At 33.3% G+C, this 21057-nt stretch overlaps 1 protein-coding gene and 1 long non-coding RNA gene across 2 annotated transcripts; both read right to left on the reverse strand.

Annotated features, from left to right (window-relative positions):
- Nucleotides 1-1897: 1897 nt before the first annotated feature.
- Nucleotides 1898-20754, reverse strand: LOC140435053 (GDP-fucose protein O-fucosyltransferase 2-like). Its single transcript, XM_072523740.1, has 6 exons — nucleotides 20484-20754; nucleotides 16224-16489; nucleotides 11410-11644; nucleotides 7401-7593; nucleotides 3946-4123; nucleotides 1898-2291 (listed from the first exon to the last, which is right to left on the reverse strand). Exons 1-6 carry the CDS (start codon nucleotides 20618-20620, stop codon nucleotides 2014-2016), a joined length of 1287 nt encoding a protein of 428 aa, XP_072379841.1. The 5' UTR covers nucleotides 20621-20754; the 3' UTR covers nucleotides 1898-2013.
- Nucleotides 10412-11053, reverse strand: LOC140435054 (uncharacterized). The gene is made up of 2 exons (XR_011950107.1): nucleotides 10859-11053; nucleotides 10412-10793 (listed from the first exon to the last, which is right to left on the reverse strand). It is a non-coding gene; the product is annotated as an uncharacterized lncRNA (long non-coding RNA).
- Nucleotides 20755-21057: the final 303 nt, after the last annotated feature.

The raw sequence follows: 21057 nt of genomic DNA on the forward strand, positions 1-21057 counted from the left end.
ACGATCTAATTTAACTTCAGTAGGTTAGTGTTAAAATCGGTTAAAAACCTAGTGTTAAATCGGTTTTCATAAAAATACTCAGGTTTCTCTTTTCTTATTTTAATTTGTCTTGTTTTAAGCCAGCTGACTTTACTGATTTCTATGTCTGATTTACGGTTTTAATCATAGTTTCCAACTTCTTTGTTTCAATAAATTCTTCTTTTTTTCATTCTGTAAACTACTAATTGCTTCTTTTTAAGGGTTCTTCATCACGTTTATGTAATTGTAGGTAGCGTTTTAACTAGCTACCTAAATTAGAGCGTTGAAATTCTTTCTATTTCAAGCTTTACTTCAAAGGTTTTCTTGATGGATGTATCTCCATAGGTAGGGTTTCCTACAGTGGCCATTGAATGATGAGGACACGTTTGATGAGCAAATACAGCTCCAGAGAAATAAAACACTTGTGATTTAACAGTTTTTTAATGAAAACTTTAAAGTAGAAAGGCCAATCGCGGCCGTACGTTATTGTACAATCTCAAATACACTTTTTGCTTTATACAAAATATACGAAATATCGGTTTGGGAAATACTTGAATTTTACATTTTCGTCGACCGCAGAATAAGACATGCCTTGAGTAATAAATTGATACCTTACTACTATGTGAAAATTATTTTAACAGTCAGACGGGCATAGTGTTGCGGGAAACTTGACCAAATGACTATTCTACACTGAGAAAATGTGAATATAAGTTGAGTCTAAAGATTTATACAATACATAACTTTAAGTATAATTATATTTTTATTATTTTATATTTTAAAAACTAATATGTTCGTTTCTGGAACAGTAATCAACGGTATATAAACGTTGTTGAAATTTTAGGGCAATTTCAATATCTCCAAAATCACAATCATTGGGTAAAAAACTATAACCAGTTAAGGGATGAGAGAACCAGGTAAGATGAGTTTCTTACATCGTTTTCAGAATCAAAACTATTTTGATGTTGCAATTTTGGCCGCCACAAGAGTCTGACCAAAAAATTACATATTTTGCGAAAGTAACATTTTCTTCAATATGTTTTTTAAGACAACTGCCTACTTCCTGAGCTCCCAGATCAGCTTCACCTTCCTTCCAAGCGTAAAAATGACCATTGTTATCCTGCCGCTATGGTTAAGATTGTAAATACATAATTGACGCTTATAATATACGATATTTGTTGGATTTCTCGGAAGGGGACAAGTTTTCTCTAAATAAACCAAAAGGTTTCCACTTCTGGTTGATCTTGGCTCATCGTCATGTTTAGTTTTCTTCTAGATTGTGCGTTTTCCGCTTCTTCTAAATGCACATTTTTTGCGCCTTTAACTTAGTTAATTTTTCGTTATCTGAGCAATTTTTAGTTTCTAATTTTAAACAATCACATCTACTACAGGTACCATTTTTTAATTTTTTTCTTTGAAGATTAAATCGTGTAGATGGTTTATGCTATTTCCCACCAGAAAGCGCCATAATCCACAATTTAAGAAAATTGCGCTTGGTTTAGTGATGCAAGCTGCTTTAAGATCTTACTAGTAATGAGACTAAATCCAGGTGCTTTTTTTGCACTAAGTATGTCACTACTTATCTCAATTTCACTTCTAAGGATAATTAGTTTAAGTGTTGGTCTCTCAACATTTACTTAAGTTGTCGACGAAGTTCTTCTCCAGTATTTGGTTGAAAAGGTGCTTTCTAGATACAAATTACTAAGTAGGATTATACAAGTATCGGTAGCCTCCTCAGTGATGAGTGTACTTGACATTCTTGTTGGATATGTTTTATTTCTCGTTCAAACAGATGACTCATATTATTCAAGTTGGTCTTATTTGCAGGATTTGTTGTCTAACAAGGCGAATTTGATAAATACGAATAGATAAAATGATAACAAAGGCTTAAAAAATTACTATATTACTAATGGAAGTACATTTTATTAGCTAATTATATGTACAACAAGAGAGCTAACTGTTAAGTTCTAAAATCCTTATTTAATGAGATGATAAATATTAATAAACTATTTCCCAAACTGAAGGCTTCTGACAACCACTACTGGTACAAAAAACGTTGTAAGTAGTATCGACTGGGAAACCTAAAATTTCCCTCTCTTCTTGAATTCGAAACGAGAATGTGCTTTCGTGGGTTCCAATAAAATACCTAGCATAAGAGCAAATTATTTGATCAATAATTGCCAAGCCACCGTCTTTGTATTTTTTCTCAATTTTAGAAGGCGCTCTATATTTCACTACGTTGTATCCTTGAAGAAAACTTGCTAAATCGTTGAACTCTGAAACCATTAAAGTTTATAATTGGCTATTGTTTTTACACTTTCTATTAATAACTGTATTTAAAAGGATACTTTCAACAGAAGGTAGATGATTTAAAGGAATATGATATAATACTGGTCAAGCGCACATCACACAAAGCAACTTCCCATGATAGACCATATGAAAAAATCAGCCAAAAAATTGAAAAACAACAAGCCATCCAGCCCAGACAACATCGTTGCAGTCAATCGTTGCATATCAGGAAAATGGAATATTGGAGTGAAAGTCTCAACACACAAAATTTTTACAGGTGAAAATTGACCATAAGATCTTTGACTTAAAACCGATTCTAGAAAAAACTGCGAAATATAATAGAGGCAGACATTATGTCTAAATTGATATTGATAGAGTACGGGAAAACGTTAATAGAAAATGTCTAAACCGCGCATTAAAATAGTTCAATATACCAACTCAACTAATCATCTACAGCAAATCAAAACATATGTTCGCCCAGCAAGTCAACAGAACTACGGTACCTACAAAATATAACGATAAGAGAGATATAACTTTGAAATCGTGAATGACGTGAATATCTAGCATCGCTAGTCAGCAACATTAGTGTGGGCCCTGTGGTTGGTATTTTCTGTGTGCTTGTGGACAGTACTATTTAAGGGCTATTTGAATGGCGTCCTATCTTCGTTGAAAATTATTTGTAGCTGTAGAAAATCCACTCGTTCTTGAATAAAGATGTGTACGTTTTAAATGGATTTATTTTCTTATTTTATTGGTTTAGCCTATAGCTTAAACACGATTTCAATTGTAGGTCGAGTGTTACTGAGGAATATTGTAAGTTTTAAAACAATTTTTGGGTTGCAGCTGGAGACGTTGTATTCGATAGGTATACGGCACTCAAATACCTCAGCATATTATGTTAGAGGGTTTGTTTGGCGATCACAAATGTACATCAGTGCGGTAGAAGTGTTTTCAAATTTAAATATTTTTCATAGCAAATAAAAGAATCTGCCAATTAGTAAAAGAGTTATAAGAGGCCTACATACCGCCAGTAGACCATATAATTGACTAATTAAACACCTGAGACTTACCAACTTATCAAGAAAATCAAAGTGTTAAATGTATAAAACTTGAATAAGGATAGTTCCAACGTACAGATCAAAAACATAAACATAGTCATAGTCCCTGAATTTATGATACCTAAGACCTTAACAGCATTATCATTAACAGGACAAAACTATTGTCCTGTAAAAAAATTACAAAAACCCTTAAACAGTAAGGTAACGATATTAAAGACATTGAATTGGGATTCAAGGAAGAAGAAAAAGAGGAAGGCCGAGAAGAAGCTGGAGACAGGGAATTGAAAAAGAACTAGAGGAAAGAGAAATCCCTCCAGGTCTATGGTTAAATAGAGAAGAATGGCGGTTAGGAGTCGGAAGGCGTCGGAGAACGCTGTGAACAGATAGTAGTAGTAGAATTGGGATTAAAAGGGTCTTTATGTTTTCATTGCAAAGGATCTACCACATTTCGCTGCAATGAGGAAGATACAGAAAACTAACTGATAAAGGTGAAAGTAACATGTGAAAAATGGGTTTTTTAAGGAAAATTGTAGCATCGGTTTGTAAAGGTAGGTATACTCCAACAAAAATTAAAATTATTTACCTTCCTGAGTACCATCGGTAGCAACAAATACAGTTTTTAAATCGAGGTTATTTAAAACCTTCTTGATTTGATCAGCGGCTTTTTCAAGAGATGGAGCTTCTGTTGGTCGACTTCTGACGAAATCTCTTCTTCTAAGATGTATGCCTACATATGGTCCTCCAATTGCATTTCGCTTTGGCTAGAATAGAAAAATTTTGATTAAATAGACCTAAAGATTAAATTAGACCTATTAAAGGTAAAAAACAATCAGGTATAAACTAAAGTATTAAAATAAAATCAATAAAAAACTAATATTATCAGTTAGCTTTAAACATTCTAAAGACGATCTTCAATAGTAAGTTTTGTGGAGCTGAAAACAATCATGTCACGAATATCGAGGTGTTGAGAAGGATGAGAAAGGGTAAGGAAGTTTTGAACACCTTTAAGATTAGAATGTTACCATATATCGGACATCTCATGTGAGTTAAACATTTTTGTGAACGTAACTTGCTTCACAAGAAAGAAGAAGTTGAGGAATGAGACCTGTTTCCTGGTTGTAACAACTTTAGAGACTAGTTTTGATATAATTCAGTTTATTTATCCAGGGCGGTGTTACCAAAGGTGCGGATTACGTTAAGGATTATCAACCCTCCAAACAGAGATAGCACATAAAGAAGAAGAGACAATTCCGCAAACTAAGCTGCAGCTTACGATTACTAGTAGCGGTACTTTAAAAATAAGTAAATTTCTTACTATTAGAAAAAAGAATATACAATACAAAGTAAACAATTCTGTGGCTAGATCTTGCCCACTGCACGTTGTGTGTGTCAGAACCTTCTATAAGTGTGTTATCCAACAAACTGGAGGTCCAACATTGCTTGAATCGAACTTTATCTTCGATTTTTATCCTTTTATGTTTGGTATCTTCTATTTGCATGAACTCACAGATTATTGTCAAAAAGCGAACGGCAATCAGGACAACGCCATCGTCGATGTATTCGAAGAAGTTCATGCCTGTCAATCTAGTTCTTAATCAGATACTATAGTGGCGATAGGTATCTATCCTAGTCAGGATATCCTTCCCCGGAGGTACCGACCGATCTATTCGCCAGGATGGATATAAACCACTTCGTGAGGGCTAAGCATCCGCAGACCTGCCTGTTATAAAGTGGGCTAGGCTAGCAATTCTTTGGTCACTAAACGGATATGCAGTGAAAACCAACCCTTGTCCGCCTTCCATTTCGAGACAGCCTCCACTGTGTTCTGTTTTGTGCAATGCGGAACATTCTTCTTACGATAGGGCGCGAACTTCGCTCCACGCTGAATTACAATGAAATACCACCAAGGCATTTTAGAATACTCCCATGATGTAGAATTATAATCAAAATCGAAATGAACTGATCAAGCCGACGTACTGAATTGTATATTTACAAATAGTCAAGACAAGTCATTAATACTTCTACGTCAACTAACATGAATTCAGAATAGTTATCAGCACAAATTGCTTTGTACGCGATTGCATCTATTACAGAACACAGTAAGTGCGAAATTGTTTTATTTTAATTCCATCAGAGTATATAACAACAAAGTAAGCTACTACTACGGTTTTCTATTATACTAATACACTTAGTCCAGTCGGGATAGCATTTGACCCAGCAAGGTCTTACGCTCACGCCTTTACCGCATACGTACGACCTCAAATATTGATTTCAGCAAAAAAATGATCAAAATTTTCCCCCTTAAACTCGGAAAATATCGACCGCACGAAAAAAATTGTAAAAAAGAAATTATAGAAAATTGCAGTTGCAACAATTTCAGTCGGTACCATTTTTGTCGAAAAGTTGAAAATGGCGGAGATATTGAACAAAAACGGTTCTCCTTTTTCATTTTCAAATTCAAGATGGCGGCTAACGCAACGATTCAGTCGTGATTTTAAATTTACGCTACTATTGAAGCCCACTAGAGGTTAGAATAATAAAGTTTAAGGCAGCTCGCCAGGCAAGGTTGGGCCATTTTTTCGTCTAACCCGTCTGGACTAACTATGGTTTTCTATAAAGTTGGATTTGCAGATACCTGAGCATGATTGATGATAGGCAAGTATCTTTTAATCGCGATAACATGCTAGTATTAAACACATTTCGAATACTGAGACTGGAAACTGTTTAATTTTTTTTTATACGGGGTGATTATTGTTGGCATTTAAAAATCACAAACACAAAACAGAATGACTTACCAAACTTGAGAAGGTAGATGAATATAAAAATTTGTGGATGTGGATGACTTGAATACATGAACGAAATTAACTCATCACTTTTACATTTTAAACATACAGAATAAATGGTAACTCTAAATGTAATCGAACAAGTGGACAAATATGCATATCTGGGAACAAGGATTAAACAGTCCACAGGATCCACAAATGATTACATTTAGGAGATCAAAATCAGAATAGAAAAGCCTAGAGCAAATTTCAACAAAATGAGAAGAGTGCTATGTCCAAGGGATTTAAAATTGGAACTAAGAGTTAGGTTGGCGAGGTGCTATGTTTTTTCGACTGTGTTTTATGGAATAGAATCTTGGACCTTAAATGCGACATCAATGAAAAAACTGGAATCATTCGAGCAGTGGGTGTATAGAAGAATTCTGAAAATATCGTGGACAGAACACGTCACAAACAAAGAGGTTCTTAGAAGGATGTATAAAGAAATAGAAAAATCCAAGGAAAGCGAAGCATAGGGAGGCGTAGAATGTCATGGCTGCGCAACCGGAGAGAGTGGTACGGATGTACATCAAATGAACTGTTCAGAGCAGCCGTCTCAAAAGTCCGAATAGCTAGTCTCCGCCGCGAAGATGGCACCTGAAGAAGAAGAAATGTACTAATGTATTATTAACTTCTAAATAGGCTGAGTTTTTTCGGAATTCCTAGGTCCAAAGATTCGCTGCCAAAGATGCCATTCGGCACAAAGTAGCAGTGCGAGGTGGTTGACATTTTTCAGACTGTAATTGTGATTCTGTAACGAAATCATCATCACAAAAGATCTGAGGTCGGAGTATCATAGCTGACAACCAAAATCAAGTGATGATTGCTCCTAGTTCACACAGACCTAAATTAAACAATATCTTTAATAAAGCTTTACTTTATTTGCCAATGCATATAAATGTGGTAATTAGGAGTAAGAGTGTTCACAAAGTACTAATGTGAATTTAGCCAATTAATTATATTGGTTTCTATTGTTAAAACTTTTGCTATTTTTATAGTTGTTTATTTTGAATGTTTTATGGATAAAGTAAAATTATTGGTTTTAAAAATTTGCAACTCAGATAATCGTATATGCTAAGGTAATACATAAGTTATTAAAGCAAGCGTGGTTAGTTATTTATGTCCAGGAGTTTATATCTGAGAAGACAAGCTTTTAAATTGTATATAAATCTAGAAGCTATACTCTATAAACTAAAAATTTACATTAAATTGGTACTTTTTCATCAGTCCAGATTTCAGGAAGAAGAGTGTTATCCGATGCATCTGTTGAATTTAGAACAGTTTTTCTAAATTCATTTGCAATTAGTTTCAGTTCCTTGCTAAATCTCATACTTCTTCTAGCTTCCCAATATACTTTACTTCCAAAAAAATCATGAAGTGTTACCTCTGCATGGTTTAGTAGTATAATTCTGAAAATAATACATAATATTATTGCAAATTTGTAAGTATACAGATTTAACAGACGCATTAGGACGGAAGTTTAAAGCAGTCAATGTAACCGGAAGTATGTATCTAAATGTGACTATAGTCAACATTGTGTATAATTAAATATATTTTAACTTTTACTTGTGTCTTAGGCCCATATTTATAGTCGGTACTCAAGTATCGGTCGATGCTTGAGGTTGACCTTGAGTCGTTTTTGTGTTTTATAAACGGATCTCGAGCACGAAATCGAGCTTGAGTACACAAAAATGACAGCTCGTGCTCAAGCATCGGATCCACCTGCCTTGAGCACGGGTTCCTAACCTAACTTGTTTGTTTATATGGTTTATATTTATATTTATTTCCAATTCGCTTCAATACAATATATTTTTTTTTGTTTTTTGAGATTATGGATATTTTTGTTCAACATCCAGTCATGGCAGCTTAATATTTGATCAAAGTTGATTAAGAGTTAGAAAGGAAAGAGGACAAATTCCAGAATTATTAATAGGTGAATTATTATGAATAGTGAATATGCATGCAGCACAGGCATTATCTACTTACTCCAGCATTAAAGCAAGGTATTTATTGATAATGGGCTAAACAAAAAATAGGTTATTTGATAGATATATCTTTTTAGGTAATGATGAACAAAATAGATATAATAGTGCACATGTAAGAAATGTTGCCAAAAGGCTATTTAGAACCTGGAAAATATGGTTTCCCTGTCTGCAATGAAGCCTAGAAATCAAATTAAATACATATCTTGCAATAATAAGTGCTACAGCAGTACTCTGCAATATCTGTTTACAGGAAAATAATTATAAATAGTGATGATGATTTTCTAGAAAATACTGATGTGCCAGAAAATAGAAATGTTAATGATGTGGAACAAGGTTTAAATTTTAGGAGACATTTTATTCAACAATGTTATGCATGAGAATGTGAATATAGAACATCCCAGAGGTACTTTTCAGTGCGTCATTAATTATGACGTCATACAATGAATTAGGTGTGTCGAGAATTATTTCATATAATTTACTACTAAACTACTTTACTAAACATTCCGTATATACGAGTCCTAACGGTATGTTGGTATTTATTTAGAATCAAGTTGGGTTCACAACTAGTTGCTACTTGGATTGGATTACTTTGTTGGTATAATCAGAATATTTTTGGATTCCTTCATTTGCTAATCGCCTTATAGTTGGCAAAAAAATTTCTAACGCCTCAGCAACACGCTGAAATAAACAGTAAATAAAACGTAAATAAGTTAATAAAATTTTATTTTCAGGGTAATTTTCAACTTACTTCACGAACAGCAGAAATTGGTAATAACGTTTGTCCAGCTTCCTTTTCCAATTGAAAATATCTAAGCAATTTTAATATTAGCACTTGTTCTTTTTCCTTATATCTTGTCATCTTGGCACTACACAAATTATCACAAATACAAATAAACACCCAATACTATTTACAAATCTACAAAAATACTGACCTGAACGACAGCCGTTACTTGCCGTTCAACACTGTGTTCGTAGTTCTCTGGTATTACGTCAACTGTCAGTAATAGGCGTATTTGATTGGCTAGAGAAAGCGCGCATCTAAATATCAACGAATCAGATGTAGGTTAGGAAAAAACCGCTTATGTATGTAAGCTTATTCTAACGCTGCAATATAGTTCTGTTTAATCACGGAACTACCGCTTTGTCCGTCACATACAACTTAATGCATTAGAAAGAAATCGAAAAACTGTGACGCACTGAAAAGTACCTCTGGGATGTTCTTTATATTATTGAATACCTATGTTAAATATATTCCTTTTTATTTTATATGTCGAAATGTATTTTTTATATTTTAATTTAAAATAAATGAGGGTTATACTATACTCAGACAACTTAAGCAAGTATATCTTTATTGAGTTCGAGTTGTCTCTCTCCTTTTAAATAAGTGTTTATTCCTTTCACAAAACCTTTCCTTATCAAATATAAAATTAATTACACGTTTAAAATATTAGTATTCTTTATTTAAAAATATATTTATAAACCTTCACGATAAGTAAATTTGAAAGTAACAATTTATAAAACTAAAAAATGGAATAATATCAGGCTTGTTAAATATAAAATAATATAATAATCGCTTTACAACCACCATTAAAAACAAAATCACCAAAAAAAAAATAACCAAAACTAGTATTTACATTTAGAATTTTTAACAGTTTTCAATATAATACATTAAGTACAAAATACTACATACTAGTACTAGTATTTACATTTAGAATTTTTAACAGTTTTCAATATAATACATTAAGTACAAAATAAGAATAGTTATTATATAAATGATTGTTTTAAAAATCCATAACTATAGATTACTATTAAACTTTGGAATAATTCAAACCTTTTTTTGGCGAATGTTTTTTATTTGCAATTATAATAGCTACTACTCCATTAGTAGTAGTGTTTGTTATTACTATTATATATTGCCATAAGTATATTTAAGATTACTTACCATTTGAAGCACATTGACATATTCTATAGGAACAACAGGTGTCATATTACAAGTATTACTTGAAATTCTTATTATATGTACAGGTAAGATTTCTCAAAATTATCATACATAACAACTCTTTATTTTGAACTGGAAAAGCAATGGATGGAGTCAGATAATTCTGATGTTACAGTAATTAAACTTATATGTCCTCCTATCTGGTGGGCCTCCTTTTGTTCTACAATTATCTAAGTATGAAAATATAGTAAATTTACCTCTTCCAAATACTTCTGTGTTGTCCCAAGGACAGACGATGCTTACATATATGTCGGGAACAGCAACTTTCACAAACTCCATACCTACATCAGGCTTTGGCTTTTTTAAAGGGCCATCACCTGTAGCCAGCATGCTGTTGTTTCTCTGCATTTTCTACTATAAAAATTTTGCTTGAATAAATAAAAGTATTTTACCTCTGTTTCAATTTGTTTTACAATTTTCGTAGCTGTTCTAAAGTCCTTAATATATCTACCTCAGGCTGTCAGTTATATAATACGCTGTATTGTACTCCCAACCCTTCTTTTTTCATTAAGGAAGCATCGTTTGTCCTTTTATTCTCTACAGTATTATTTTCCTTTACCAGCTGGATTAAAAACACCTTTCCTTTTGTTGAATACACTGCATATTTAGTACAATGTCCGCTCATCTAAAAATCGACATAATTGAAATTTATTCCCTCGAATGCATATTTTTTTATAATATATTACATACCTTAAAATGATTTATTAAAAATTAATTTTTTTAATACACAACATGCCTCTTCTTCAATAAAGCTAAATTTGGCGCTAAAAATATTTAAATAAAGTTTGGTGACAATGATAATAATTGACAGAATCTTCTTTTTATTGGATGCCATCTATCAAATTTACTTAAAATCCCTAATTTTCGTGCTTGAGATCAATCTTGTACGAGAATACACGAAGTATCGTTTATAGAACACAACAAATACTTGAGCATGACTTTGAGTCTTTGACGTAAGTTCGACTTGGCGGAGCACGTGCTCAAGCACGAGCTTGAGTACCGACTATAAATACGGGGCTTAGCTTTAATCAAATATTGCTTGAAAAAAAAAGCCACAATTGTGAAATAAACTAAAAACATCTGAAACAACTCATAATATTATCTACACACGATAAGTATTTGGACTATCGACATCAAATTCTACTCCGTTTTACACTTCATAAAAAAAATTATATAAGAGATATGTTCCATGTTTCTTTAGTATTAGACTTTTTATAATATCGTCTTACAATAATGCTTACTTGGCACTGGTGTTTACAAACAATTCTGTCAGTTTCGTGGCTGGTCCATGATACGACAAGCATTTAACGTCTTTAGCTGTTATATTCTTGTAAAATAAATAAGTTTTATCATACGTTCTTTGGCATTTTTCAATATTCATTCTTTCTTCGAAATTTCCAGTTTCGAACATATCCTCAAAATGTTGCAGGTTATATACTTCATCAATAACTACTTTAGTGTATTTATTTGGATATACTGAAAATAAAATATAACACATAACTAATCATTAATATGAAATAAAAAGAGTAGAATTGCCAATGTTAACCAGAAATAATCGAACAACAATAATATCTTACAAGAACATGAAATGGGACGCAGATAGAAAATATCAAAAGACTGAGATTAAATAGCATACACTCACCAACACGAAAAACGGAGCACTTGCATTTTTAAAATAAAAACTTAAAAAATAAAATAAAAACTAAACACAAACGAATCAAACTGTTTAAACTAACTTCTAATAAAAATTTAACTTTTGAAGAAAAAACTGTTTCAGTAGATAACAATTTAAAAAAATTAAGGAAAAAAACGTAAGTAAATGTTGTAACAAAATGACGCTCAATTATTGAAAACTTAAATCATGTGACCGGACAAACTGATTTTAATAATGAATGTTTCCTCCACGTGCTCGAATTATTGCCTGAATTCTCCTTGGCATGCCTAAAATCAAATGAGAAATGTCCTGTTGAGGAATAAGTTCCCATTCCTCTAAAAGAGCCTCTTGTAACTGATTTAAGGTGAAAGGGGCAGGAACACGACTTCGTATCGTTCGGTCAAGCATGTACAAAACATGTTCGATTGGGTTTTCGTCTGGACTCAATGCTGGCCAATCCATTACAGGAAGGTTTACTTCATTTAAAAACTGTTGAATGATTCTCGCACTGTGAATCTTGGCATTATCTTGCATCAGAACAAAGTCATTTATAACTTGGGGTAGAAGAATGTTTAGAACATAACACATATGCTCTAAACACTCATGGATCCGAAAGCAAAAGACTAGCACCCGAACTAGATCATGCTTCTTGAGTGATTTTTTTTCATTTGGCACATGTAATATGAAACCCCGATTCGCATTTTAGCATATACACCCAATGTATGCACTCTTTTTTGAAATGTCTTAAGCGACCATCTCCAGTAACTTTGACCAGCTATCCTTAAAGCCAAGTTCCTCCAAACAATTTTCAAAAAATCGAAAAAAAATGTTTAAAAATTGTTAGAAAATACTCCTAAGCCGGGTACAAATCTGCTGCGAATGCCGTGTCGAACCACGTCGCATTCTCAAGTGTGTACAGTATCATGTAAGCGCGTACTGCACTTCGACGCGTCAACGAAGTGACATTCTAGCGTTTTACTGATTGTCGGTGACTGATTTTACATCAAAGGAAACGCTAACGCCACGCCGTACGCCCTGAACTCAAGTCTGAACTAGTTTGCGAATTTTTTCGCCGTTCTATTCATTCTCGTAGTTGTTTGCAGTTTGGGCGTCAAGATGGAATGGGCCGAGGAGAATAGTTTAATGCTAATCGAAAATTATCGAGAAAAATATATTTTGGGATACAAAAAATCCCAGATCATCATCATCAGTGGCGTTACAGCTCTTTATGAGCCAAAGCCTTTTTCAGATCAATCCTCCATTCGCCCTGTCTCTGGCAACTCTTCTCCATGCCCTAATTCCGATAGACTTCAAATCATTTTCTAGGTTGTCTTGGTACCTAAGTCTCGGTCTTCCTCTTCTTCGTTGTCCGATCGGCCCTCTTCGGTCAAAAACTTTTCTGACTATGGCATCTTCCTCTCGTCTGATTACATGACCTATCCATCTGAGGCGTGCTACCTTAATGAATTTTACAACGTCAGGTTCTCCAAATCTTCTATACAACTCAAAATTGTAACACCTGCGCCACAAACCTTGTTCTTTTATGCCTCCATATATTCGTCTTAGTATTTTTCGCTGAAAAAGTTTGAGCAATTCTTGGTCATTCTGTGTTAGTGTCCAAGTTTCTGAACCATATGTTAGCACTGGTCTTATTAGTGTTTTGTATACAGTCAGTTTAATTTTTCTAGGCATTTTTGAGGCCATCTGTCTTCTTAAGCCATAGCATCGAGTTAGAATCTATGGAGAAGCTAGGAGCATATTAAAGTATGTACTAAAAACGGCGTAGGTAGGCGTGGCTAACTGTGATATCAATATGGCGGTGGGATCATGGCCGGACTCAATAATATTAAAACTACTATAAAAATATGACTAGTTATTCAGAAGATTTAATCATAATCTACAAAGTGCAATACATTTTTAATAAACTATGATTTATTTATCCCGCGGTAAACACTAAAAACACGATATATTATACATAAAGATAAATTAATACAGTCAAATACTATTAATTTATTCTCTGAAGTACGGGCCATTACTTTGTTTACATATTTGTACACTAACCTGTAGAACGTTATTCCTGAACATTTTTTATTAACATTGCTTCTGTCACTGCAACTACCTTGAGAACAAGAAACCATTATTATGCACTATCACAATATATTATTACAGTTTCTATAAAAGTATTACAAAACTAAAAATATTCGAAAAACAAGAAACGTAAATAAACATATACGATCTGTCAAAAGTGGCAAAACAATATGGCCGAAGTGAGGTCGTTTTTAGTCACGTGATGCCCTCTCCATAGATTCTAACTCGATGAGCCATAGTAACACTTATTGGCGAGCACTATTCTTCTTTTGATTTCTTCACTGACGTTGTTATCTTTGGTTAGCAGCGACCCTAAGTATATGAAGGTGTCAACACCTTCCAGTTCTAGGTCATCAATTATTATTCGTGTAGGTATCGGGTTGCTTGACCTAGTGCAACACATATATTTGGTCTTTTGAACATTTATATTTAGTCCCATTCTGTGTGCAGATGCTCTTAACGACCGAAATGCTTCAGTCAGAGATTCTGTGGACCTACCTATGATGTCTATGTCATCTGCGTATCCGAAAATATCTATAAAATATCTCAGATATAAAAAATCCCAGATATTATAATAAAATAAAAAAAACGATGCAAACGATACTTCCGGAATTATGACACTTGTAGATTGTTTCTATATATTGTAAACTAGTGAAAGAATAAATAAGATAGAAATAGAAATAGGTGGAAAATTTTACGTGAGGCCTACGTTCAGCAGTGGACAAATATAGGCTAATTGATGAAATTGATGATGAGTGAAAGAATCTCCGGTCGCCAAAAAAACGGATCGTGACTGCTAATCGTTCTTGAACAGAGATAGCTTTTCTACATCTTATATCTTCTCAACCAATTTTTGGACCCACTAAAGTGATCAAAAATTCGAAGTTGGTAGGCGACATCCTTGTGAAATTTTTATATAATCCACTGATCGACCGAGATTTCAAATTCTAAGAGTAAGTGTCACCATATATCTCCCTCCTTTTATATATTTCTGTTTGCTACCATCTTCTTTCACGAGTATTTTTCAAGGCCCACGCGACCTTGAAGTAGGTAGGGAAGAGGAGAGAGCGAAGCGCTCCAAGCGGTTAATCCGACCACTCAAGCGGGCCGGGTGACGGCAGCTGTTTACTTTTATAGGCTTTTCTGGAAACCGCTTTTTTCAACTAAGTATCACTGGTATTTCGAGACTATTGCACTCATCAAAATTAAACAGACAGCTATTTACTCTTTAAATGTCTCCCTATGGTCGGTAATACAACCAAAAATATTCATTATTATTTAAAAAAAGTTATAAACAATTCAAATTGCAAAAAAAGGAGTCGAAAAATTCAAAAGTCCGCCATTTTGTTTTTTTTTTCGGTGAAAATGTTTCATTTTAGTACCGACTATAGCCATTCAATACAGAATATGAAACCATTTTGTTTTTTGCTTTCGGATAATTCGTTTTCCAAGAAATGATGACACTCCACTCAATTGGACGTTTGAGCAGCCACTTTCAGAGCCGCCATTTTGAAAAAAAGAAAAAAAAATTTCATGTAGTTAAATGTATGTACTTTCACCTGTAAAAAGTTTGATGTTCAAATATCTTTTGTTCTATAAATAAAATTCATTTAAAAAAAAACACGTTTTTTGGAGGAACCTGACCTTAAGATAAGTATATTATTTTGGTAAACTTGCACAAAGACCTAATTCATAAATTGAACATTATATTTAACATAAATTGAAAATAGGTTCTTACAGCATGTATTGAAGAAAAATCATATTTATTAAATAATTACAACATCCCAATGTCGTCAAAATCAATAATTGTTAAAGACTAACTTATACAGATCGACCTAAATTTCTGGATTATACTTTTCCTCAAACTTATATCTACAGTTGATACCGAACTTCACTGTCCCAATAGTATGATATATCCAGAGTCTACAATGTCCAACACTTTTTTAATATTACAATAAAATTACATTTGAGTCATGGACATATGAATTAAGACACACTTAGGTTCTTTGAATCATATTACAATTCATTGGAGAGTAAAGTTGTCAGACAAATGCGCCTTCGGTCCATGACAAATAAGCTATTACTAAAAGGAGATTTTTATTTTTTATCAATAAATATTTTTAACTGTATTAATATTCACGTTTTTTCCAATCTACAGGAAGATTCCAATTGAGTGAACAAACAAGTTATTTACAATGAGTAATGGTCAATTAAAGGAGGTTATTTTTGAAAAAATAGTATTTCTGTGTGAAAAATATAGATGGTGTGTACTATACAGTATTAGCATGATAATAAAATGTTAGAATTACTCACTATCAAAAAATTCATACATTTCTATTACAGGTGCAAATTTTTTTAGACTTTCTATGTCAAAATAAAGTCCCCATGGGATTTGCTCAGGGTAGTCTCTATAAGTCCAGTGAATTAGGTGTGACCATGGAGGGAGGACTAAAGAAAATGAATTCAATTCACTATTGGATGATTGTCTCATTTTATGTGCTAAGACAGCAAGACGCATATAGACATCTCTTCTTAGATTGAACCCTTCAGGTCTGTTAACATCATATAGTAAATATCGCCTACAATAGAAAAACAGGACATTTAATGTTAGGTATACAAAGATATGTTCAACATGTATGTAAGTTTTTTAAACAAAAAAGTTTGAAATTTTTGAAGTTATGTACATTTTTTAAACAAAAATATTTCAATTCTTCCTTGTACTCTTTTTGAGTATCTTTATGTACAGTAATTTGAATGTGTTGTGAAATTTACATTTAAATGATGCTGGTTGATAATTCAGCCATTTTACAAACCATAAATGTGAGGAAACAACATTTGATTTGTCATTGTTAATATAAAGGTTGTTTGTATAAACATATATTATTTAAAGTAGTATTAAGAGGTTAAATGTAGAATAGAACAGGCAAAAAACACCTTCTTAAAGATGCGACAGTTACTCACTACCCGTAATCTTGATTTGTCCCTACTATACCACATGATAAAGTGTTATGTATATAGTGTACTATTACATGGCGTGGAAGCTTGGACGTTAACAGTCACCTCGTTACGACGTTTAGAGACCTTTGAGATGTGGGTATTTCGTCGTATGCTTAAAATTCCATGGACTGACCGCATTAGAAATGAAGAAGTTTTAAGGCGTATGCATAGAGAACGTGAACTCACAGAAATTGTCAAGAAGCGTAAAACGTCTTATCTTGGACACATATTTAGACACCACAGGTATAACTTCCTTCAGCTTATTACAGAAGGGAAAATAGAAGGCAGACGCGGCCCAGGTAGACGACAAATGACCTGGCTGCGCAACATCAAAGATTGGACAGGATTAGACTTTCAAAGTTTAATAAGGAAAGCCCAAAATAGGGACCTTCGCTAAGAAGACGGCACCTAAAGAAGAAGAAGTATTAAGAAAATTGTGAATAATGAAGTAGGTTATGTATGTTATACTTATTATGGAACAAGCTAAAAGCTCAAGCCATTTTTATTACACAGACTACTCCAATTAGGTTTTTTCCATGGCTCTATAGTTAATTAGAACCAGAATTATTTAAAATAGTGATTCTATATTAATATATCTTTTTCTACTTGTGATTTCTTCTCCTACCAGAGGTTGGTTATCATCATAGCCATCCATACTTTATTTGTAGCTGTTCTAAAGGGGTCTACTAAGCTGTAATTATACCATTCTCTAAGGTTTCTCAGCCAGTAAATTGTCTTTCAGCCAACATTTCTCTTACCTTTGATATTTCCTTGCATGATAAGTCTTAGCATTTCATACTTCTCATTCCTAGTAATATACCCTAGGGATTCTAGTTTTCTCACTTTAATTGTTTTGTCCATCCATATACTGCTGAAATATATATCTCATCTAAAACTCTTTTAGCAATGAACATTTTTACTCACTGGCCAACTGTTACATTTAATCAAAGTATCAATTACCCATTTAATGTGAGTAATGGAAATTGTTCAAAACCAATTACACAACTTACATTGTATAATTTGAACATAATTGTGTAGTTACAAATAAGTATTAAATAATGCTACTCATCACATCACAAAGGATTCCTTCTAGATTGATACTTATTCTACCAGTGTATACATGTATTATTAAGCATTTCACAATCACAAAAAAACGAAATAAGACAGAGAAAACCCAGATCGGCAAAATTAGTGAAAACGAGTGGCAAGAATACTACGTAGAACTACTTACAGAAAACCGTCCCCAATTTCAGGAAGAGAATATAGAACATGCAGGAAATGGGGCATACGACCAGATAGAAATAAGCCTGGCAGAAGTTAAGAGAGCAATCAAGACATTGAAGAACAAAAAAGCCAAAGGACCCGGAGGAATACCAAACGAACTAATTAAAAACGGAACGAAAAAGTTATTCTGCATGCTACATAGAATGTTCGAAAGAGGACTAAATGGAGAAGAAATACCTCCGGAATGGACACAAGCATACATCACATCCATACATAAGAAAGGAAACAGGAAAAAATGTGAAAACTATAGAGGAATTAGTATAATTTCGTCGGTAGGTAGACTTTACGGGAAAATTATTAAGGAAAAACTAGAAACTGAAATAATAGGAAAAATTGGAGAAGACCAAGCAGGGTTCACAGTAGGAAAATCATGCCTAGATCATACGTACACATTAGAACAACTGATAGAGAAGAAAATGGCAAAAGGTAGACCGGTCCATCTGGCCTTTGTTGATCTAAAGAAAGCATATGACTCAATACCTAGAGTCAAATTATGGGAAGCAATGAATGATCTCGGAATCCGACAAACACTAATAAAAGCAGTTAAAGCGCTATACAAAGAAAACAAAGTAGCTATTAAATGTGGAAATAAAGCCTACAATCCATTTAAGACGACAAAAGGACTTCTACAAGGCTGTGCTACGTCCCCTACTCTGTTTAAAATATTCTTGGAAAAGACACTCAAACCATGGAGGAGAAAGTGCGAAGGAATGGGCATACCAGTAAGAGACGAATACCTATACACCTTAAGTTTTGCCGACGATCAAGTAGTCATCGCACAAGATGAAGAAGATCTCAGCTTTATGCTGAGAAAACTAGAAGAAGAATATAAAAACAACGGAATGGAAATAAACTTAGAGAAAACCGAATACCTAACAACAGAAAACAAGGATATGAGAAACCTAGAGATAGACGAGGGAAGACAAATAAATGGAACAGATAAATTCAAGTATTTAGGAACCATAATATCGAACCAGGGAACAACAGAAGAAGATATAAACAACAGACTGAGACAAACAAGAAACTGTATAAGACAACTAAACTCAGTGTTGTGGGATAAGAACATTACGATAAAGACAAAAAAGAGGATATATAATACCCTGACAAGAAGTATCCTGACATATGGGTCCGAAAACTGGACAATAAACAAGAGAAATAGAGGTAGAATAAGAGCAGTAGAAATGGAGTTCCTGAGGAGAAGCTGTAGACTTACAAAAAGAGACAGAATTGAAAACGCAGAGATTAAGCGGAGAATGGGAGTGCAATCAGACATAATCGACTATATAGAGGAGAAGAGACTATCCTGGTACGGCCACGTCAGAAGAGCGGACAGAGGACGCTGGATAAACAAAATCACAGAATGGAGCCCGATTGGAAGAAGAAAGAGAGGAAGACCCCGAAGGTCATTCAGAGATGAAATCGACGAGGCTATGGAGAAAAGAACCCTGCGAGATGGAGACTGGAATGACAGGGAAAATTGGAGAAAACGGTTGAGTGAAGGAAGACAGTGAAAACTGTGGAAATCCTTAGTAGTAGTACAATCACAAAGGCCATATATGGCATTTTCCTTTTCAATTTTACATTTCCTGTACCACAGTTCATGCACTTTAAGTATGTTAAAGGGGCTTTTCCTCAGTTGACAGTGTCTAGTAACCATTCCTGTGACTGTCTTCATCTTTTGTAGGTTAAGATCCATTAGACTAGACAAAACTTCTTCCCAATGTTTGTGATTTTCTTCATTTTTTGTTTACACCTGTGGAGATCCCCACTGACTTTTGATTTATTTTCTTCATTTTCCCTACAAATATTAGTTTTATATCAAAATAAGGTTCGGGGTGTGCAATAAGGTTTTTCACAAAAAGGAACTGAAAATCCTGAAAAGAGTTTATGTTAATTTGATATTTATAAGTAAATCACATCTAGAAACACTTTCTGAGATAAAAAATTTTAACCAAACCCATTTGAATCTTTCATTTTATACATATGTTATATTTGCACTACCAAAATCATTGTTAGAATTCTATGAATATGTATTTAGAGTATCATTTTATATTTTAATATATTTTCTTATAAGAAAAACAATTACATTGGTTTGTTTACAACTTAGGTGATTTTTTATTATTAAGGAATTTAGGATTATATTAGTGGCTTTAACATGTCATAAAGAAAGAGTTTCAGAACAAAATTCAATTAAAGATTACAATAGTTTAGATTAATTGTACTTCATTGAATCTACTAGAAAAACATTTTAGTAAAATAAACTGATGAATGAAGTTTTGTTAAGTAACTTACTTTGAGCTTAGGGAACAATTTTGTTCATTTTTAAAACAAAAGTCTTCTGAATTAGTGGAATGTATTCTTACAATACAGAATATCAACACAATCGTCATGCACTTCAAATGTAACTTATGGCCAAATAAAGTATTCATAATTAACAAAGAACAACATGTAAACTTTGAGCGAAACTATTTCTGTTTTTTATAAATCATTTAGAATATAATTAATTATTTGAAAGATTTAAAATTGTATTGAGATTGTTCAGATAGTTTGTTTTGACATGTATGTCAATTTTGATGTTTCATAAAGTGTTGCCACGTTGCCAGGTGTTTGAAATAAAAAGCGGTAGAGAACATCGCAAAATTTCGGTAGAAATCGTAAAGTGCAATTAAATACTCAAATAAACAAAAATTTGTTAAACGTTTTTAGACAAACATAAATAATACTAGTATTAGATATTGTCAAAAATAAAGGTTCTTTTGGTAAGCGTACTTACGTAAAATTAAGCTTCCGTTTCATCATCCATTAAGTACATTATATTGTTAAAATTTGTCAGGCAGTTATTTGGTACAGGAAAAGTAAAACATGT

This window comes from Diabrotica undecimpunctata, chromosome 2, assembly GCF_040954645.1.
Source record: "Diabrotica undecimpunctata isolate CICGRU chromosome 2, icDiaUnde3, whole genome shotgun sequence".
In the NCBI taxonomy this organism is placed as follows: domain Eukaryota; kingdom Metazoa; phylum Arthropoda; class Insecta; order Coleoptera; family Chrysomelidae; genus Diabrotica; species Diabrotica undecimpunctata.